Source organism: Trachypithecus francoisi, unplaced genomic scaffold (genome assembly GCF_009764315.1).
Source record: "Trachypithecus francoisi isolate TF-2019V2 unplaced genomic scaffold, Tfra_2.0 Lachesis_group3, whole genome shotgun sequence".
NCBI classification, from domain to species: Eukaryota; Metazoa; Chordata; class Mammalia; order Primates; family Cercopithecidae; genus Trachypithecus; species Trachypithecus francoisi.
Window position 1 is genome coordinate 112,173,168 of NW_022681468.1, and position 23,439 is coordinate 112,196,606.

The 23,439-nt window shown below is 38.0% G+C and overlaps 1 protein-coding gene across 8 annotated transcripts in view; it reads left to right on the plus strand.

Moving 5' to 3' along the window:
- The window catches only part of SCAPER (S-phase cyclin A associated protein in the ER), a 589,310-nt gene that overhangs the window by 190,219 nt on the left and 375,652 nt on the right, over window positions 1-23,439 (plus strand). For all 8 annotated transcript variants that reach the window (XM_033189309.1, XM_033189313.1, XM_033189315.1 and 5 more), the window contains exons 16-17: window positions 6,600-6,755; window positions 18,179-18,321. In XM_033189309.1, the coding sequence (XP_033045200.1) occupies window positions 6,600-6,755; window positions 18,179-18,321 (299 nt within the window). The remainder of the gene's footprint in view (window positions 1-6,599; window positions 6,756-18,178; window positions 18,322-23,439) is intronic.

The window sequence follows — 23,439 nt, forward strand, 5'->3', positions numbered from 1 at the left end:
TGTTTCCTTAGCTCACTAATCACCTTTATCAAATAAGGCAGTAGTCCTCCCTTAATTGCAGTTTTGGTCTTTGTGGTTTCAGCTACCCTAGTCAATCACAGTCCAAAAATACTAAATGGAAAATCTAGAAATAAACAATTCATAAGTTTCAGATTGTGTACCGTTGTGAGTACCATGATGAAATCTTGTATAGTCATCTCCCGGACATAAAACATTCCTTTGTCCAGTATATCCATGCTGTATATGCTGTCTGATCATTAGTGTGTTAGTAGCCATCTTGGTTATCAGATGGCGTGTCATGGTGTCATAGTGCTTGTGTTCAAGTAACCTTTATTTTATTTAATGGTCCCAAAGCACAAGAAGATTGATGCTAGCAATTTGGATATGCCAGATAGAAATTGTAAAGTGCTTCCTTTAAATGAAAGAATGAAAGTTCTCAACTTACTAAGAAAAAGAAAGAAATCTTATGCTGAGGTTACTGAAATCTGTGGTAAGAATGAATCTTCTATTTGTGACATTGTGAAGAAGGTAAAATAAATTTGTACAATGTATGTCATCATCCCTCAGTATCTGTGGAGGATTGGTTTCAGGGCCTCTTGAAAGATACAAAAATTCATGGTTGCTCAAGTCCCATGTATAATAAAATGGTATAGTATTTGCATATAACCTATGCACATCTTCCTGTATACTTTAAATCACCTCTGGATTACTTATACTGAATACAGTGTAAATACTGTGTAATAGTTATTGTACTGTATTATCTAGGGATTGAAGACAAGAAAAAATGTTTGTACAGGCATGCATTGTTTTATTCTGCTTCACTTTATTGGGCTTCAAAGATACTGAGTTTTTAAAAATTGAATGTTTGTATCAATCCTGCATCAAGCAAGTCTTTATTTTTGCCATTTTTTCCAACAACATGTGCTCACTTCATGTCTCTGTGTTATACTTTGGTGATTCTTATAATATTTTAGATTTTTCAATTATTATATTTATTATGGTGATCTGTGGTAAGTGATCTTTGGAGTTACTATTATAATTGTTTTGGGGTGCCATGAGCTACACTCGTATGTGACAGCAAACTTAATTGATAAATGTTATGTGTGTTCTGACTGCTCCACCGACCTGGCCATTCCCCCATTTCTTATCCTTAGTCCTCCTTATTTCCTGAGACATAGCAGTATTGAAATTAGGCTAATTGGTTATTAATTGATAACCGTACAGTGGCCTCTTAAGTCTTCAAGTGAAGAGTTTTACATCTTTCACTTTAAATAAAAAACTAGAAATGATAAAGCTTATTGAGGAAGACTTGTCAAAAACTGGGCTAGAGCCTGCACAACTTACTTAGCAAGACCCCATCTTTACCAAAACATTTAAAAAATTAGCCAGATGCGGTGGCGCATGCTTATCATCTCAGCCACTCAGTAGGCTGAAGTGAACGAGTCACTTGAGCTCAGGAGTGTGAGGCTGCAGTGAGCCACTGCACTCCAGCCTGGGTGACAGAGTGAAACCCAGTCTTGAAAAACAAAAAGAACAAAATAAAGCTGGGATAAACTGAAAGCTAGGCCTCTCGTACTAGTCAGTCGAGTTGTAAATGCAAAGGAAAAGTTTTGGGAAAGATTAAATGTGTTACTTCAGTGAACATATGAATGATAAGAAAGCACAACAGCTTATTGCTGATATAGTGAAAGTTTGAGTGGTCTGGATAGAAGATCAAACCAGCAGCAATATTCTGTTAAGCCAAAGTCTAATCCAGAGTAAGATCCCAAATACCTCCAATCTTTTTTTTTTTTTTTTTTTGAGACGGAGTCTTGCTCTGTCGCCCAGGCTGGCGTGCAGTGGCCAGATCTCAGCTCACTGCCAGCTCCGCCTCCTGGGTTCACGCCATTCTCCTGCCTCAGCCTCCCACGTAGCTGGTACTACAGGCGCCCGCCACCTCGCCCGGCTAGTTTTTTGTATTTTTTAGTAGAGACGGGGTTTCACCGTGTTAGCCAGGATGGACTCGATCTCCTGACCTCGTGATCCGCCCGTCTCGGCCTCCCAAAGTGCTGGGATTACAGGCTTGAGCCACCGTGCCCGGCCAACTACCTCCCATTCTGTGAAGTCTGAGAGAGGTATGGAAGCTGCAGAAGAAATGTTTGAAGCTAGTAGAGGTTGATTCTGGAGGTTTGAGGAAGGAAGCCATCTCAGTAACATAAAAGAGCAAAGTAAGGCAACAAATGCTGACATAGAAGCTGAAGGAAGATCTAGCTAAGATAATTGATGAAGACTGCTGCACCAAACAAGAGATTTGCAGTGCAGATGAAACAACCTTCTCTTGGAAGAAGCCATCTAGGACTTTCATAGCTATAGAGAATTTAGAGCTTGACTTCAAATCTTCAAAGTCAAGGCTGACTCACTAGGAGCTAATGCAGCTGGCAACTTCAAGTTGAAGCCAGTGCTCATTAACCATTTTGAAAATCCTAGGCCCTTTAAGAATTAGGCTAAATCTTTTCTGTCTATACTCTATAAATGGAACAACAAAGCCAGCGTGACAGCACATCTGTTTATAGCACTGTTTACTGAATATTTTAAGTCCACTGTTGAGACCTCCAACTCAGAAAAGAAGACTCTTTTAAAAATTTTACTGCTTACTGACATTGCACTGGTTACTCAAGAGCCCTGATGGAGAGAGTACAAGGAGATGAATGGTGTTTTCGTGCCTGCTAACGTAACATCCTTTCTGTAGTCCATGGATCAAGGAGTAATTTCAACTTTCAAATCTTAGTTTTTAAGAAATACATTTTATAAAGCTATAGCTGCCATAGATAGTGATTCCTCTGATGGATCTTGGCAAAGGAAATTAAGACTTTCTGGAAAGGACTCACCATTTTAGATGGCATTAAGAACATTGGTGATTCATGGGAGGAAGTCAAAATATCAGCATTAACAGAAATTTGGAAGACGTTGATTCCAACTCTCACAAATGATTTTTGGTGGTTCAAGAGTACAGTTAAGAAAGTAACTGCAAATGTGGTAAAAACAGCAAGAGTATGAGAATTAGAAGTGAGCCTGGAGATGTGACTGAATTGCTGCAGTCTTATGACAAAAATTAAATAAACGAGGCGTTCTTCAAACAAGAGTTCTTCTTCTTGAAGAACTTGTTTGGAGATTCTAGCAGGGGAACACAGCTACTCATATTCCTTGACCAAAAACCGATCCTCCTCTATCAGGGATGGTCATCCTCTTTGACCGAACATGCAACTTTGGGAGGGACGCACATGGAGCGGTGAGGGAGTAAGGGGACACCCGCTTAGGTAGCCAGATTAACTGAATCAACCCTGGCGATCAAGGGGGTGATAGATGTCGCAGCCAGATTGCCTTCACATCCAAGTTACTTCTTAAGAATGAGCAAATAATGTGATTTCTTGAGATGGAATCTACTCCTGGTGAACACATTGTGAACATTGTTGAAATAACAAATTATTTAGAATAGTCCATAAAATTAATTGATAAAGCAATAGCAGGATTTTGAGGGCATTGACTCCAATTTTGAAAGAAACTCTACTATGGGTAAAACACTATCACACAGCATCACATACTACAGAGAAATCTTTGAGTAAAGGAAGAGTCCATTAATGTGGCAAACTTCGTTGTTGTCTTATTTTAAGAAATTGCCACAGCCACTTCAGCCTTCAGCAACCACCACCCTGATCAGTCAGCAGCCATCAACATTAAGGCAAGACTCTCCACCAAAAAAAAAAAGATTATAACTTGCTGATGGCTCAGATGTTCATTAGCTTTTTTTCGAAAAAGTGTTGTAGAATTAAGGTGTATACATTGTTTATTTAGACATAATGCTGTTGCACAATTAATAGGCCATAGTGTCGTGTAAAAATAACTTTTATATGCACTGGGAAATTTGATAATTCATGTGACTTCCTTTATTGTGATACTCAGTTTATTGTGGTGGGCTGGAACCAAATTTGTAATATCTTTGAGGTATGCCTGTACATGTTCAGTACAAACAATCACCCGTTAAAAAAACATTTTTTATCTATAGTTGGTTGAATCCATGGATGCAGAACCCACAGATATGGAGGGCTGACTATATAGGTACCGTCTGTGATTTGAGGCATCCACTGGGGGTCTTGGAATGTATTCCCTGTGGATAAGGAGGTACTACTATATGTTGTTTTATTGTCTTTCCTTTGCTTCTTTAAATTCAAGTTTTTGTCAAATTCTTCAGTGTTACCAAGTTTGTGTAATGAATTTTCTGCTGTTTCTTAGGTTATTTTCTTATCTTTCTTTTTTTTTTTTTTTTTTTGAGACAGAGTCTCTCTCTTTTGCCTAGGCTGGAGTGTAGTGGCACAATCTTGGCTCACTGCAACCTGTATCTCCCAAGTTCAAGCGATTCTCCTGCCTCAGCCTCCGAAGTAGCTGGGATTACAGGCACACACTGCCACGCCCGGCTAATTTTTTTTTGTATTTTAGTAAAGATGGGGTTTCATCATGTTGCCCAGGCTGGTCTCGAACTCCTGTGCTCAGGCAATCTGCCTGTCTTGGCCTCCCAAAGTACTGGGATTACAGGTGTGAGCCACCGCGCCCAGCCACAGGTTATTATTTTCTCCCAAATTGTTGCTGTTCTTTTAAATGAGACAGGGTCTCACTCTGTTGCCCAAACTGGAGTTTAGTGGAGCGATCATGGCTCACTGCAGCCTCCAACTCCTGGGTTCAAGCAATCCTCCCACCTTCCCACCTCAGCCTCCCAAGTAACCAGGACTATAGTTGCACGCCACCACACCTTGCTCTCTCTATGTATGTAAAATAGAGATGGTCACTCTGCATTGCTCAGACTGATCTTGAACTCCTGGGCTCAAGCAGTCCTCCCCCGCTTCCCTCCTAAAGTGCTGGAATTACAGGCATGAGCCACTGCACACTGCCAAGATTGTGTTGTTTAATCTGACTTTTGCGTACTCTTTCCCTTGTGAGTTTTATTTTATTGTAAAAATTTTGCTTAGTGCATTAGGACCCATTACTTTTTCTTTCATTTTGATTATGTTTAATATGTGTGCTCTGATATAGTCTGAATAAATTTTCTTTGAGCATACTTGTGTATCTTGGGTTTTTTTTTTTTTTTAATTGAGATGGAGTCTTGCTCTGTCACCCAGGCTAGAGTGCAGTGGCGCAGTCTTGGCTCACTGCAACACCCACCTCCTGGGTTCAGGCAGTTCTCTGCCTCAGCCTCCTGAGTTGCTGGGATTACAGGCCCCTGCCACCATGTCCGGCTAATTTTTGTATATTTAGTAGAGACGTGTTTCACCATCTTGGCCAGGCTAATCTTGCACTCCTGACCTCATGATCCACTCTCGTCAGCCTCCCAAAGTGCTGGGATTACAGGTGTAACCACCACGCCTGGCCTATCTTGTATTTGGAGTACTTTCAGTACAGTTTGAAGGATGTTTCTGTGCTTAATCTGCTTATTAAAGTGCTTATAAAAGTGGTATCATGGCATGGAGATTGGGAAAGCTTAGTTGGATCTGTATTCAAACTTGTCTGAGATTTATAAAATATCTTAACATAGGTTTTATTCCATCCAGCATGGATTCCTGTAGTCTGTGGCTGTCAAAGACAGTTGTCTCTAGTGTTTGCTTTCCTACTTTACTCTACCATTTTAACTATAGCATGCCCTTCCTCTGGCTTTCAAGAATGAGAGGGTTGATCCTACCTAATTTTTGAACTTTATCATTAGCTATCCTTTACTCATAATATCTGTACTTTCTAGCAAAACTTGACTATTAAGAATCAATATATGTGAAGTTAAGAATGCAATGTATAGTTCAGTACCTTGTATCTAATTGTCACGCATTCAGTATATGTTGAAGAAAAGTAATTTGTTGTTTATTTTACATTTTGTCCTCTCAAACTCATTAGAATAATGTGAGCATACCTATTTCAATGTTTGTGTAATTCGTATAGTGGCAAATTACAATGTTATTAAGTAGAACTTTGTAAGATGGTCTCTATAAGAATTTAGAATTGTTTCTTCACTTAAAAATATTTTCAGTGGCAAACCTCTAAATTACTTCTTTCTAAGGCCTGTGGATTTTTTATACACACTGGATTATTATCCATTTTGAGGTAAATATTGAAAGAAAAGACTCATAGTATCTCATTTTTTTTGTTCCATGCCTTACCATTGGTTGATGTTATTATATAAAGACTGTTGTTAGATTTCTTCTTCTTTTTTTTTTTTTTGATATGGAGTCTTGCTCTGTCACCTAGGCTGGAGTGCAGTGGTGTGATCTTGGCTCACTGCAATCTCTGGCTCCTGGGTTCCAGCAGTTCTCCTGCCTCTGCCTCCCGAGTAGCTGGGATTACAGGTGCCCGCCACCATGCTCGGCTAATTTCTTTTTTTTAGTAGAGATGGGGTTTCACCATATTGGCTAGGCTGGTCTTGAACTTCTGACCTCAGGTGATCCGCCCTTCTCGGCCTCCCAAAGTGCTAGAATTACAGGCGTGAGCCACTGTGCCCAGCCTGACTGTTGTGAGATTTCTTATTTTTGTAATGTACCCTAGAGTTAACTTGATCTGAACCTTACCTTCTTTGTTTTTTAAAGGTAAATGAAATTGCCTTTATAAACACCCTTGAAGCCCAGAATAAACGTCATGATGTTTTATCAAAATTGAAGGAATATGAACAGAGGCTTAATGAGCTACAGGAGGAGCGTCAGAGAAGACAGGAAGAAAAGCAAGCACGTGATGAAGCTGTGCAGGTAGGATTTTATTCAGCAAACATTGAGCACCTGTCATATTTTAGACTTAAAGCTAGTTGCTGAGGACCCAAAATGGAGTAATCTAGTGTTTGTTCCCAAAGGTGCATGGTTCAATATAGCACTCTAGAAACATAAAGTCTGATTTCTAAAAGATAGCGTGTTCTCCTTCAGTTATGGTCATCAGTTCTTTCATCAGTAGACTGTAATCATAGCAATAGATTCGTCAACTTCATGTAGGTGAAGGATTAAACTGCTCTGGACAGATTATTATCTATTCTTTTCTAATCAGGCTGGGCAAGAATATGGTCCTCTCCCAACAATAAAAACAAAGGTTGTTTTTGAATCAGTATATATAGGCTCAAACAATTTTTTTGCCTATGAGGAGGCAAATTTAGGGTAATTTTTATGCCTAAGATAAGGGGCATCTGTTATTTTTTAGTATCATCAGATACCATAATTAGATTTTAACCTCTGCAGCAAACCCTACGTTTGCAAGATGAGGAAAAGGTTAAGGCATACACTATCCTGCTATTTATAATCTATTTTAGATCTCCCTCAGTAAAATGCCTTGCCCATAGTCTTTTTTTTTTTTTTTTTTTGAGACGGAATCTCGCTCTGTCACCCAGGCTGGAGTGCAGTGGCCGGATCTCAGCTCACTGCAAGCTCCGCCTCCCGGGTTTATGCCATTCTCCTGCCTCAGCCTCCCGAGTAGCTGGGACTACAGGCGCCCGCCACATCGCCCGGCTAGTTTTTTGTTTTTTTAGTAGAGACGGGGTTTCACCGTGTTAGCCAGGATGGTCTCGATCTCCTGACCTCGTGATCCGCCCGTCTCGGCCTCCCAAAGTGCTGGGATTACAGGCTTGAGCCACCGCGCCCGGCCATTGCCCATAGTCTTTAAAGGCCTGACATATTTTTTTATGTAGAGAACAAATTTTGCAATATTTAAATACAAATTCACACATGCTATATTTATTGTGACTAATGTTTATTTGTTCCTTCAGTGATCATTTCATTGAGTTACTGCAAGTCATGGGTTAGGCTCAAAGATATGAAAAGTATACATCTGTGTTCTCAGTGGGGAGACGTGTATGTACATAAACAAGATTAGGAAAAATGCTATGCTAAAAGCATTGTCAGTAGCACAAAGAAGAACACCTTATTTATATGGAGAGTAGAGGGAACATGAAAAAGCCCAGAAAAGTTTCCAGGTAGAGATGACATGTTTACTAAGTTTTCAAAAATGAAACATACAAATGATAAGTTGTATGGGAGGGCATTTCATGCACAAGGGGATATGAGGAAGGAGTACATGTAGAGTTAGGGAGGAGGTCATGAAAAGCTTTGTAGGTATTTTTAAAAATTACGAGTTGTATTTCATGCTTCTTGTTTTCAGTGATTTTAGTAAATTATTAATACATTTTTAAGTTCATTGATCACTGTTTGCTATTTGTGGGCATTAACAGGTATTCCCATATCCATCCTCATCTCTATTTGATTTGAGTCCAATGTACTATTTTAATCAATGCAAAGCTAGCTTCATGTGTAAAAACACAGAATGCTCCCGTTAGAGAAACTAGCCTTTCCTTTCCAAGAAGCGGTGAAAATTTTTGTATTTATCATTTATAAGCTATTTATCTATTAACTTGTATTCTTAAATGAATAAAAAAAATTTGAATGTTTAATTTGAATCGTTAGCATTATTTATCCTGTTTGTTTATCCTGTTTCTCTACAGGATAAATGCTATAAATGTCTGTAGGGAAACAGAAATACAGACAGATAAAAATAATTATGGTTTGTAAATTATGTGTTACTTTAATAACTAATAATTCAGACATATAAATAAGACATTTTTGCCTTTATAGCAAATAATAACAGTTTAATTTGAAAGAGTGTAATTAGAGTATGTGTAAGGTACAAAGGTACTACAGAGGAGGGAATAATTAGCTCGGTTGGTGGAAATAGAATATCAGGGAAAGTTCTCTGGAAAAGGTAACTTCTTAGCTGTATTTTTGGGGGAAATATATGAGTGGTATTGTATATTTTAAAATAGACATCTTTGATTCCTTTCTCTGCATTTTGCAGATTTGAAATATAACAGTTATCTTTCATTTAAAAATGATGATTCTCACTTCACAATTTGTAACGTTAATTAAAACTTAAAGGAAAGCAGTTTACTAAACTAGTAGGGAATTTTCTTCACCAACCAACACTTTAAGAATTGTTTTGGCTCTTCAGAATTATTTTTTTGTTTTTAAAAGTGATGAAATTTCCTATGGATTTAATTTCAATGAAAAATTTTAAACCTGTCTACATATGCTTGAGATATACTGAGATAGACAGAAAAATCCACTGATAGATAACATATATAACATTAAAATTTTTAAAATGTGTAGTCATTACATGCTGTACAGGCACTAGTGCCATGTATTCTGTAAATACAATAATAGTAAGATCCTAACCTAATACAGAATTTCAGAGACCCTCCATCCATTTTATTTTTACTCTTGAAACATTCCCATGGACTGTTAAAGGCAATGTGATTCTCATTTCTTGTAAGTAAAATATCAAGTGCTGCCATCATACGTTCTCAAGTTGCTGTTATTGTTATGTATATTACTAATTATAGGCATAAAGAGGAGCTACGGAATCCATTCTTAGGCTGCCTTAAACACCTCCCTGGCTAAGATATATAGGGGTCTGAGAGGTTCTTTTGTAGGCTTAAGAATTAGTTATATTTCTAATTCCTTTGCTGTAGGTTTTAATTCTTTCCTTGTGGGTATATAGATTCATAATGTATGTGATTTTATAAAGTCGTGCTTCATTTATTAAACAGATATTTAGGAATCCCTACCTTTTGCAAGGTGTTTTGTGGGGTACAAAGTTTCCTGTCTTTATGGAATTTAAATTTCAGATTGGGAAATGGTAACTGAATTTTAGTAATTTTACTCATTAGCTGTATGGCTACCAATTCTCTTTTCAAGTTATTAAAAATGAAAATAGGTTAGGTAACTTTTTACATCCAGTTATCTCTTTTCACACAATGTTGGAGTTGGTTTGATATCCATTAAAATGATCAGCAAGTTGACGTTATGTTTACAAGTCTACACTTGGCTACATTGGATATACCTGAAGTAATTATTTTTACATAATATATATTTTATAAGATCAATTTAGGATTTAAAAAATTGCCTCCCTCAGGCCTTTGGTCTTATATTAATAAAATATGAAATGAAAAATTCTGCTTTAATCTTTGTAGTTAATGCCTAAGCTCTTTGTATTTTGTTGTGAAGCATGTGTTTTCAGATATAATATGGAATTTTTTTTTTTTTTTTTTTCTTTTTTTTTTTTTTTTTTTTTTTTTTTTTTTTTTTATTATACTTTAAGTTCTAGGGTACATGTGCATGACGTTTATATCATGTATAACTCCCCAATGCAATCCCTCCCTCCTCCCCCCTCCCCATGATAGGCCCCAGTGTGTGATGTTCCCCTTCCCGAGTCCAAGTGATCTCATTGTTCAGTTCCCACCTATGAGTGAGAACATGCGGTGTTTGGTTTTCTCTTCTTGTGATAGTTTGCTAAGAATGATGGTTTCCAGCTGCATCCATGTCCCTACAAAGGACGCAAACTCATCCTTTTTGATGGCTGCATAGTATTCCATGGTGTATATGTGCCACATTTTCTTAATCCAGTCTGTCACAGATGGACATTTGGGTTGATTCCAAGTCTTTGCTATTGTGAATAGTGCCGCAATAAACAAACGTGTGCATGTGTCTTTGTAGTAGAGTATTTATAATCCTTTGGGTATATACCCAGTAGTGGGATGGCTGGGTCATATGGTACATCTAGTTCTAGATCCTTGAGGAATCGCCATACTGTTTTCCATAATGGTTGAACTAGTTTACAATCCCACCAACAGTGTAAAAGTGTTCCTATTTCTCCACATCCTCTCCAACACCTGTTGTTTCCTGACTTCTTAATGATTGCCATTCTAACTGGTGTGAGATGGTATCTCATTGTGGTTTTGATTTGCATTTCTCTGATGGCGAGTGATGATGAGCATTTTTTCATGTGTCTGTTGGCTGTATGGATGTCTTCTTTTGAGAAATGTCTGTTCATATCCTTTCCCCACTTTTTGATGGGGTTGTTTGCTTTTTTCTTGTATATTTGTTTGAGTTCTTGGTAGATTCTGGATATTAGCCCTTTGTCAGATGAGTAGGTTGCAAAAATTTTTTCCCATTCTGTAGGTTGCCTGTTCACTCTGATGGTAGTTTCTTTGGCTGTGCAAAAGCTCTTTAGTTTAATTAGATCCCATGTGTCAATTTTGCTTTTGCTGCCGTTGCTTTTGGTGTTTTAGACATGAAGTCCTTGCCCATGCCTATGTCCTGAATGGTACTACCTAGATTTTCTTCTAGGGTTTTTATGGTATTAGGTCTAACATTTAAGTCTCTAATCCATCTTGAATTAATTTTCGTATAAGGGGTAAGGAAAGGATCCAGTTTCAGCTTTCTACTTATGGCTAGCCAATTTTCCCAGCACCATTTATTAAATAGGGAATCCTTTCCCCATTTCTTGTTTCTCTCAGGTTTGTCAAAGATCAGATGGCTGTAGATGTGTGGTATTATTTCTGAGGACTCTGTTCTGTTCCATTGGTCTATATCTCTGTTTTGGTACCAGTACCATGCTGTTTTGGTTACTGTAGCCTTGTAGTATAGTTTGAAGTCAGGTAGCGTGACGCCTCCAGCTTTGTCCTTTTGACTTAGGATTGTCTTGGCAATGCGGGCTCTTTTTTGGTTCCATATGAACTTTAAAGCCGTTTTTTCCAATTCTGTGAAGAAAGTCATTGGTAGCTTGATGGGGATGGCATTGAATCTATAAATCACCTTGGGCAGTATGGCCATTTTCACGATATTGATTCTTCCTATCCATGAGCATGGTATGTTCTTCCATTTGTTTGTGTCCTCTTTGATTTCACTGAGCAGTGGTTTGTAGTTCTCCTTGAAGAGGTCCTTTACATCCCTTGTAAGCTGGATTCCTAGGTATTTGATTCTCTTTGAAGCAATTGTGAATGGAAGTTCATTCCTGATTTGGCTCTCTGCTTGTCTGTTACTGGTGTATAAGAATGCTTGTGATTTTTGCACATTAATTTTGTATCCTGAGACTTTGCTGAAGTTGCTTATCAGCTTAAGGAGATTTTGGGCTGAGACAATGGGGTTTTCTAAATATACAATCATGTCATCTGCAAACAGGGACAATTTGACTTCTTCTTTTCCTAACTGGATACCCTTGATTTCTTTCTCTTGCCTGATTGCCCTAGCCAGAACTTCCAACACTATGTTGAATAGGAGTGGTGAGAGAGGGCATCCCTGTCTTGTGCCAGTTTTCAAAGGGAATTTTTCCAGTTTTTGCCCATTCAGTATGATATTAGCTGTGGGTTTGTCATAAATAGCTCTTATTATTTTGAGGTACGTTCCATCAATACCAAATTTATTGAGCGTTTTTAGCATAAAGGGCTGTTGAATTTTGTCAAAAGCCTTTTCTGCATCTATTGAGATAATCATGTGGTTCTTGTCTTTGGTTCTGTTTATATGCTGGATTACGTTTATTGATTTGCGAATGTTGAACCAGCCTTGCATCCCAGGGATGAAGCCCACTTGATCATGGTGGATAAGCTTTTTGATGTGCTGCTGAATCCGGTTTGCCAGTATTTTATTGAGGATTTTTGCATCGATGTTCATCAGGGATATTGGTCTAAAATTCTCTCTTTTTGTTGTGTCTCTGCCAGGCTTTGGTATCAGGATGATGTTGGCCTCATAAAAAGAGTTAGGGAGGATTCCCTCTTTTTCTATTGATTGAAATAGTTTCAGAAGGAATGGTACCAGCTCCTCCTTGTACCTCTGGTAGAATTCAGCTGTGAATCCATCTGGTCCTGGACTTTTTTTGGTGGGTAGGCTATTAATTGTTGCCTCAATTTCAGAGCCTGCTATTGGTCTATTCAGGGATTCAACTTCTTCCTGGTTTAGTCTTGGGAGAGTGTAAGTGTCCAGGAAATTATCCATTTCTTCTAGATTTTCTAGTTGATTTGCGTAGAGGTGTTTATAGTATTCTCTGATGGTAGTTTGTATTTCTGTGGGGTCGGTGGTGATATCCCCTTTATCATTTTTTATTGCGTCTATTTGATTCCTCTCTCTTTTCTTCTTTATTAGTCTAGCTAGCGGTCTGTCAATTTTGTTGATCTTTTCAAAAAACCAACTCCTGGATTCATTGATTTTTGGAGGGTTTTTTGTGTCTCTATCTCCTTCAGTTCTGCTCTGATCTTAGTTATTTCTTGCCTTCTGCTAGCTTTTGAATGTGTTTGCTCTTGCCTCTCTAGTTCTTTTAATTGTGATGTTAGAGTGTCAATTTTAGATCTCTCCTGCTTTCTCTTGTGGGCATTTAGTGCTATAAATTTCCCTCTACACACTGCTTTAAATGTGTCCCAGAGATTCTGGTATGTTGTATCTTTGTTCTCATTGGTTTCAAAGAACATCTTTATTTCTGCTTTCATTTCGTTATGTACCCAGTAGTCATTCAGGAGCAGGTTGTTCAGTTTCCATGTAGTTGAGCGGTTTGGATTGAGTTTCTTAGTCCTGAGTTCTAGTTTGATTGCACTGTGGTCTGAGAGACAGTTTGTTATAATTTCTGTTCTTGTACATTTGCTGAGGAGTGCTTTACTTCCAATTATGTGGTCAATTTTGGAATAAGTGCGATGTGGTGCTGAGAAGAATGTATATTCTGTTGATTTGGGGTGGAGAGTTCTATAGATGTCTATTAGGTCCGCTTGGTGCAGAGATGAGTTCAATTCCTGGATATCCTTGTTAACTTTCTGTCTCGTTGATCTGTCTAATGTTGACAGTGGAGTGTTGAAGTCTCCCATTATTATTGTATGGGAGTCTAAGTCTCTTTGTAGGTCTCTAAGGACTTGCTTTATGAATCTGGGTGCTCCTGTATTGGGTGCATAGATATTTAGGAGAGTTAGCTCTTCCTGTTGAATTGATCCCTTTACCATGATGTAATGGCCTTCTTTGTCTCTTTTGATCTTTGATGGTTTAAAGTCTGTTTTATCAGAGACTAGGATTGCAACCCCTGCTTTTTTTTGTTCTCCATTTGCTTGGTAGATCTTCCTCCATCCCTTTATTTTGAGCCTATGTATGTCTCTGCATGTGAGATGGGTCTCCTGAATACAGCAGACTGATGGGTCTTGACTCTTGATCCAGTTTGCCAGTCTGTGTCTTTTAATTGGAGCATTTAGTCCATTGACATTTAAGGTTAATATTGTTATGTGTGAACTTGATCCTGTCATTATGATATTAATGGTTATTTTGCTCGTTAGTTGATGCAGTTTCTTCCTAGCCTCGATGGTCTTTACATTTTGGCATGTTTTTGCAATGGCTGGTACCGCTTGTTCCTTTCCATGTTTAGGGCTTCCTTCAGGGTCTCTTGTAAGGCAGGCCTGGTGGTGACAAAATCTCTAAGCATTTGCTTATCTGTAAAGGATTTTATTTCTCCTTCACTGATGAAGCTTAGTTTGGCTGGATATGAAATTCTGGGTTGAAAATTCTTTTCTTTAAGAACGTTGAATATTGGCCCCCACTCTCTTCTGGCTTGTAGAGTTTCTGCCGAGAGGTCTGCTGTTATTCTGATGGGCTTCCCTTTGTGGGTAACCCGACCTTTCTCTCTGGCTGCCCTTAAGATTTTTTCCTTCATTTCAACTTTGGTGAATCTGGCAATTATGTGTCTTGGAGTTGCTCTTCTGGAGGAGTATCTTTGTGGCGTTCTCTGTATTTCCTGAATTTGAATGTTGGCCTGCCCTACTAGGTTGGGGAAGTTCTCCTGGATGATATCCTGAAGAGTGTTTTCCAACTTGGTTCCATTTTCCCCCTCACTTTCAGGCACCCCAATCAGACGTAGATTTGGTCTTTTTACATAATCCCATACTTCTTGCAGGCTTTGTTCATTTCTTTTTCTTCTTTTTTCTTTTGGTTTCTCTTCTCGCTTCATTTCATTCATTTGATCCTCAATCGCTGATACTCTTTCTTCCAGTTGATCGAGTCGGTTACTGAAGCTTGTGCATTTGTCACGTATTTCTCGTGTCATGGTTTTCATCTCTGTCATTTCGTTTATGATCTTCTCTGCATTAATTAATCTAGCTGTCAATTCTTCCACTTTTTTTCAAGATTTTTAGTTTCTTTGCGCTGGGTACGTAATTCCTCCTTTAGCTCTGAGAGTTTGATGGAGTGAAGCCTTCTTCTCTCATCTCGTCAAAGTCATTCTCTGACCAGCTTTGATCCGTTGCTGGCGATGGGCTGCGCTCCTTTGCAGGGGGAGATGCGCTCTTATTTTTTGAATTTCCAGCTTTTTTGCCCTGCTTCTTCCCCATCTTTGTGGTTTTATCTGTCTCTGGACTTTGATGATGGTGACGTACGGATGGGGTTTTGGTATAGGTGTCCTTCCTGTTTGATAGTTTTCCGTCTGACAGTCAGAAGGACTGTCTGTTGGTCTGTTGGAGATTGCTTGAGGTCCACTCCAGACCCTGTTTGCCTGGGTATCAGCAGCAGAGGTTTCCGAAGATAGAATATTGCTGAACAGCGAGTGTACCTGTCTGATTCTTTCTTTGGAAGTTTCCTCTCAGGGGTGACGCCACCCTGTGAGGTGTGGGGTGTCAGACTGCCCCTAGTGGGGGATGTCTCCCAGCTAGGCTACTCAGGGGTCAGGGACCCACCTGAGCAGGCAGTCTGTCCGTTCTCGGATCTCAACCTCCGCGTTAGGAGATCCACGGCTCTCCCCAAAGCTGTCAGACAGAGTCGTTCGCCTCTGCACCGCCCTGCTCTTTCCCCTAATGGGCTGCAGCTGTGCGCTGTCCGCAGAGGTAGAGTCTACAGAGACAGGCAGGCTTCCTTGAGCTGCTGTGAGCTCCACCCAGTTCGAGCTTCCCAGCGGCTTTGTTTACCTACTTAAGCCTCAGCAATGGCGGGCGCCCCTCCCCCAGCCTCGCTGCTGCCTTGCGGATAGATCGCCGCAGACGGCTGTGTTAGCAGTGAGGGAGGCTCCGTGGGCATGGGACCCTCCCGGCCAGGTGTGGGATATATTCTCCTGGTGTGCCTGTTTCCTTAAAGCGCAGTATTAGGGTGGGAGTTACCCGATTTTCCAGGTGTTGTGTGTCTCAGTTCCCCTGGCTAGGAAAAAGGGATTCCTTTCCCCCTTGCACTTCCAGGTGAGGCGATGCCTCGCCCTGCTTCAGCTCACGCTGGTCAGGCTGCAGCAGCTGACCAGCACCGATTGTCCGGCACTCCCTAGCGAGATGACCCCAGTACCTCAGTTGAAAACGCAGAAATCACCGGTCTTCTGTGTCGCTCGCGCTGGGAGTTGGAGACTGGAGCTGCTCCTATTCGGCCATCTTGCTCCGCCCCCTTGGAATTTTTAAACTTCAGAAAAATTGGACTATAAGAGGAATTTTTTTTGTTCACTTTTTTTAATGGAGAAAATTTTCCGTGCCAGATTTGATTTTTAGTCTTTAAGAGTTTTTGATATCTTTTTGGCCAAACAAGTTTCCACATATTCTTGATTAGTAATGAGAAATAGCTACAACTATTTCGTGAATAGTATGCTCAGACAGTAAAGAATATATTTAAAAATCTAATTGCATGACTCCAACAGTCTGCAGTGTGCCTGTTATGTCCTCCTGAAATCAGGGCATTTCCTTCCAATTTCCAGTTTACCCTCTTCCTATACCACCCACCTCCTCAAAAAAAAAAAGAAGGAAATAGAGATCCTTTTGGCTATTTTTAAAAGACTTTCTTTCTCTGGGGGCAGATAGAGCTTGTTGTGGAGATGAAATTACTATTGTGAGCTCAGTTAACTATTAGAAATGTTCAGATCTCTCTTCTGTGTTCCCTGAACAGAAATTGCGTTGTTATTTTTTTTCTGCTGTCCTTTACTGAGCCCTTACAATGGCTAAACTCTATGCTGAGAACTTACCTGTAATCAATAATTTACATCTCACAATCAACTGAGGCTCTTTAAGGTGAAGTACCTTGCCGAAGATTATGTAAGTAGCAGGTACTACAGCCTAGATCAATGTATTCCATTAATTATAACGGAGAGGCCAACGAGAGGTTGTGTGTGCTGTCTGGAGAATGGGTATGGATTCAGAGAAACATATCAGTAACATGAGGAACATGTTAGTGACAAATATTTCATGAAGTTACCCAGTTTTGATGATGTATCTTCTGGCTTGATGATGATAATGATGACAATTATTGAGAATTTTATATATGCCAGGCCCTATGGTAAGTGCTTTTCATATATTAGCTCATCTGTACTTTATAATATCCTAAGAAATGCATATTATTATTTATCTTCTAGAAAACTAAGGCACAGAGATTGTAACTAAGTAGCCCAGAGTCACTGTGCTAGTGAATAATGGGGTAAGGAAACAAAGCCAGGAAATCTGACCCAATACCCACTCTTATACACTCTATGCTCTATTATGTTACCTCTTTCTCCTTCTCACAAGCTGTCTTAATTCCATCATGAAAGCTTAGTTCAGAAATAAAATCTATTAACTATGGTTTTTTTTCATTATATTCAGGTATTTCTATAGTCATATATTAACACAAGGCTTTAGAAGTGATTAATCAGAAAACATATATTAAGTTCTGTATTAGAGTTCTCTAGAGGTATAGAACTAATAGGATATATATATATGTGTGTGTGTGTGTGTGTATACATATATATATATGAGTTTATTAAGTATTAACTCATACAATCACAAGGTCCCACAACAGAGTGTCTGGAAACTGAGGAGTAAGGAGAGCCAGTCCAAGTTCCAAAACTGAAGAACTTGGAGTCTGATATTTGAGGGCAGGACGCATCCAGCACGGGAAAAAGATGTAGGCTGGTAGGCTAGGCCAGTCTCTGTTTTCATGTTTTTCTGCCTGCTTTATATTCTAGCCTTGTTGGCAGCTGATTAGATTGTGCCCAACCAGATTAAGGGTGGATCTGCCTTTCCTAGCCCACTGACTCAAGTGTTCATCTCCTTTGGCAACACTCTCACAGACACAGCCAGAATCAATACTTTGTATCCTTCAATCAAGTTCACAGTCAGTATCAACTATTACAAGTTCCCACAAAACGAATATAACATAGTGTTTGCATCAAAAAGCAATTATTTTCTTAATTATGTGTAACACTGGTAAATGACTTTCAGAAACCAGATATCATTGCTATTTGATATTTGTTTAAACTTTAAGAAGCAGAGGACCTGGTGGCAAGCCCATCTTTCTACTTGGCTTGAACATGTAAGTTTGGTGAAAGGTATATTACTTTGAATCATTTTTATTTTACACATAATTCTAATATTGGAAAAAAATATTTCTAACATTAGGAACGCAAGAGAGCTCTAGAGGCAGAACGGCAGGCCCGTGTAGAAGAATTGTTAATGAAGAGGAAAGAACAAGAAGCCCGAATTGAACAACAGAGGCAAGAAAAGGAAAAAGCCCGTGAGGATGCAGCCCGGGAAAGAGCTAGGTACCTCATTTGCTATCTTGATGAACATTTTGCACTGAGTGAGTATTCAAGCTGAGGTCTTAAAGCCATTTACTGTCATGTAGGGTTTTTTGTGTTTTTTTGAGATGAGGTTTTGCGATGTTGCGCAGGTTGATCTTGAACTCTCTGACTCAAGTGATCCTCCCATCTCACCCTCCTGAGTAGCTTGGACTACAGGTGTATACCACCACACTCAGATCAAAAAATATATAATTTGATTCTGGATAGCTTCAGCAAAAGGGACTTTTGGGGAAGATACTGAGGGCATAAGTAATAGAAGGTTAGAGGACCAGGTTTGGAAATGTTCTGTCAGACATCAAAGGCTAGATCACAAGAGCCACAGCAGTGGATTTTTTTTTTTTTTTTGATGGAAATAGTCTGGTTGCCAATAATCATGTTGCCACTCTGATTATAATGTATGACCTTCAACTATCCCTTAGTTTTAATCACTTGTGTAAGATTTAAAGACACAGGAAAAAACATGTAATTGGCCAAGCCTAAGTCCCTCTTATTGGTGTGAACCTTACTGACATGATATTTTGTGACTTCCAAATTATAACGAAGTTGGTAGATGTGAAAAGATAGCTCTTTGTGGTTTTAATTTGCTTTGCTACTTGTCCCTGATTAATAATTAGACTGAGCACCTTCTCACATGTTTATGAGCTATTCAGGGTTTTTTAATGCAAAGTGCTTATTCAAATGTTTGTTCATTACTGTATTGGGGTCTTTTTTTTATCTTATTGATGTTTAGGGATTATCTTTACTAGATGCTAAGTCTTTGTCAGTTACATATATTGCAAATATACCTATAGGTTGTGTCTTACCTTTTCTCTTTCTTTATGATGTCTTTTGATTAACATAACTCTTGATTACAGTGTAGTAGAACTGAACAAACTGTAATTTATGCCTTTTGGTCTTATTTATGAAACCCTTTTCTATCCTAAGTCATAAGACATTCTTCAAAATTTTATAGTTTTATCTTTAATGGTCTTTATCTATCTGCAATTGATTTTATTGTGTATTTTGAGGTAGGAGTCTTACTTCATTTTTTCCATGTGGATACCTAATTATTCTAACATGCTTTATTGAAAAATGCATTTTTTCCCTACTGATCTGCAAGGCCTTCTAACATAAGCCAAGTTTTTATATATGTGTGGGTCTGCTTGTGGACTCTTGTGTTCTGGTCCAGTGGATCACTGTTTTTGTCATCTGTCTGAGTTATCAAAGCTTTATAATAATTGTTGGTGTCTGAACTATCCTTCACCTTATTTTTTATTAGGACTGTCTTGGCCCTATTTCACATCTGTGTTAGTTTTAGAATCAGTTTGCTCAGTTCTATATTTAAAAAGAAACTATAAAATTTTGATTGAAATTGCATTGAGTCTATAAATTCAGGTGTTAAGATTGATATTTTTATGGTGAATATTTTAATTTATGAGCATGCTACTAAATGTTTTTCTACTGATTTAGGTCTTTCAAAACATCTTTATATCAGGTATATAATTTTTTTCTATAAAGGATTTTTGTGTGCTTTTTTATTGTGGCAAAAACTATAAATAACATGAAATTTATAATTTTAATCATTTTTAAGTTTACAGTTCAGTGGCATTAAGTACATTGACATTTTTGTGAAACTATTATCACCATCTGTACCCAGAAATTTTTTCAGTTTCCAAGACTGAAATGCTGTATCTACTAAGTAATAACTCCCCATTCTCTCCATTCCGCACCCCCACACTCCCATTTGCCCCTGACAATCGTCATGCTACTTTATGTTTCTATAATTTGACTGCTTTAGGTATCTTATATAAGTGGAATCGTACAGCATTTGTCCTTTTGTGACTTATCCTAATGTCTTCAAATTTCATCCATGTTGTAGCATGTGTCAGGATTTTCTTCCTTTTTAAGACTGAATAGTATTTCATTGTATGTATAATACTACATTTTATTTATTTGTTTCTTTGTTGAAAGACACTTGAGTTGCTTCTACCTTTTGACTATTGTGAGTAATGCTGTTATAAACACAGGTGTTACAAATGTATGTTTTAGTCTCTGCTTTTTAATTCCAAAAGTGAAGCGTCTGGATTATATACTAATTTTATTTTATTTTATTTGAGGAGAACCCTACTGTTTTTCATAGCAGCTGTACCATTTTTATATTCTTACCAGCATTGCACAAGGGTTCCACATCCTAACCAATGCTTGTTATTTTGTTTTTTTAAAAATAGCCTTTTTGAAGAGTGTGAAGTGGTGTCTCATTCTGGTTTTGATTTGCATTTCCCTAGTGATTAATGACCTTAAGCATCTTTTCATGTGCTTATTGACCATTTCTTTATATTTTTGGGGAGAGGTTACCACTTAGGTCCTTTGCCAATTTTTTAATCTGATTATTTTCTTGTTGGGTTATAGAGTTTTTTGTTTTTTTTTATGTATTCTGAATATTAACCCTTTATCAAAGATACAGTTTACTGATACTTTCTCCTATTCTGTAGGTTGACTTTTCATTTTGTTGATAATGTCTATTGAAGCACAAGAGTTTTAAATTTGGATGTAGTTCACTTTGTCTATTTTTGTTGTTGTTGCCTTTACTTTTGTTGTCATATTCAAGAAATCATAGCCAAATCCAATGTTGTGAAATTTTCTCCTTGGATTTTCTCATAACATTTTTATAGTTTTAGGTCTTATGTGTAGATCTTGGATACAGGTTTAGTTAATTTTTGTATATGGTGTAAGGGTTCAACTTCATTCTTTTGCACACATTTAGTTTTCCCATCACCTGTTGTTGAAAAGACTGTCCTTTCTCTATTGAATGGTTTTGTCACCCTTGTTGAAATTATTTGACTTACATATGATGGCTCTCTTTCTTGGCTCTCTGTTCTGTTTCATTGGACTGTACATGTCTGTCTTTATGCTAGCCCGTACTGTTTTGATTACTATAGTTTTGTAGTATGTTTTGAAATCAGCAAATGTGAGCCTCTTTGTTCTTTTCAAGATTGTTTTGGTTTGAGGATCCTTTGAGATTCATGTGAATTTTTTAATTTTTGTAAAAAATAAGTCATTGGGATTTTGATAGGGATTGCATTGAATCTATAGATTGCTTTGAGAAGTATGGCTTTTTTTTTTTTTTTTGGAAACGTATACGCTAAGAGAGAGAAATCAGGGTGGGCTGCTTGTAAAGGATGAGGCAGCCAATATGGACATCTTAACAGTGGTGAGTTTTTCAGTTCATGAACACATGATGTCTTTCCATTTATTTGTGTCTTCAGTTCCTTTCAACAATGTTTCATAGTTTTCTTTTTTTTTTTTTTTTTTTTTTTTTTTGAGACAGAGTCTCGCTCTATCGCCCAGGCTGGAGTGCAGTGGCCGCATCTCAGCTCACTGCAAGCTCCGCCTCCCGGGTTCACGCCATTCTCCTGCCTCAGCCTCCCGAGTAGCTGGGACTACAGGCGCCTGCCACCTCGCCCGGCTAGTTTTTTGTGTTTTTTAGTAGAGACGGGGTTTCACCGTGTTAGCCAGGATGGTCTCGATCTCCTGACCTCGTGATCCGCCCGTCTCGGCCTCCCAAAGTGCTGGGATTACAGGCTTGAGCCACCGCGCCCGGCCAACAATGTTTTGTAGTTTTCATTGCATCTGTTTTTCTCATCCTTGTTATGTTTATTCCTATTTTATTTTTTGTACACATTTTATGATATTTTTTAGTTATTATTTTATCCGGTTACACAATTATAAATAAAATCTCTTTAAGTGTTTTTTAAATTTGTATGTTGCTGGTGTTTAGAAATACCATTAATTTTGTTTCCAGCAATCTCAGTAAGTTCTGTTAACCATTCTAATAATTAATCTTAGACTTTTTTTTAGCATTTTCTACATAAACAAACATATCATCTACCAATATATAGTTTGGGTTTTCTTCCTCATCTCTATGCCTTTTGTTTTGTTAGTGTGCATCTTATTTATAAGGAATGCTTTCCACAACTGTTAAGGATATCTGCCTTAGGTTTTTTAAAAAATAGTTTTTATTTGTTGTTTATTTAAGGTACACATGTTGTTGTAGAATACGTATTGATTGTAAAAGGGTTACTATAGTGAAGCAGACTAATATATCTATCTTCTCACATAGTTACCCGTTTTATTTGTTTTAGTGGCAAGGGCAACTAAAATCTCATTTATCACAAATCCCAATACTGTACAGTTTTATTACCTGTAGCCCTCTTGTTGTACATTAGATCTCTAGACTTGTTCATCTTACATATCTGCAGTTTTGTATCCTCTGATCTGCATCTCCCTGTTTCTGCCCTCTCCCTCTTATGCACACCCCTGATAACCAATATCTTGTTTTCTATCTCTGTATAACTGAATTTTTAAAAAGATTTCACATATAAGCAAGATCATGCAATATTTTTCTTTCTGTGTCTGGCTCATTTTACTTAGGATAATGTTCTTTAGGCTCATCCATGTTGTGGCAAATGGCAATGCCTTGTTACTTTTAGGGCTAAATGATCTATATACTACAGTTTCTTTATCATTGTTTCTTTGATGGACACTTAGTTTGCTTTCATATCTTGGCTACTGTGAATAATGCCATAGGAAACATGGAAGTGCAAATATCTTTATGAGGTGGTGATTTCATTTCCTTTGGGTGTATTGCCAAAAGAGGAATCAGCTGGGTCATATGGTAGTTCTATTTTTAATTTTTTTAGAAACCTGCACACTATTTTCCAGATGGCTGTACCAAGCCACACTCTCACCAATAGTGTAAAAGAGTTCCCTTTTCTCCATACCCTCACCAACATTTGTTTTTTGACCTTTTGATAATAGTCATCTAATGGATTTGAGTTAGTATTTCATAATGGTTTTAATGTTCATTTCCCTGATGATTAATGATGTTCAACACCTTTCCATATATCTACTATTTTTATGACTTCTTTGGAGAAATGTCTAGGCAGATTCTTTGCCCATTTTAAAATCAGTTTGTTTTTCTGCTATTGATTTGTATGAGTTTTTTAAAATATCTGTTTTGCTTGGTTTTGTTTTGTTTGTTTGTTTGTTTTTTGTTTTGATTTGTTTTTACCTTCCTTTTTTTCTTTTTGAGGCAGAATC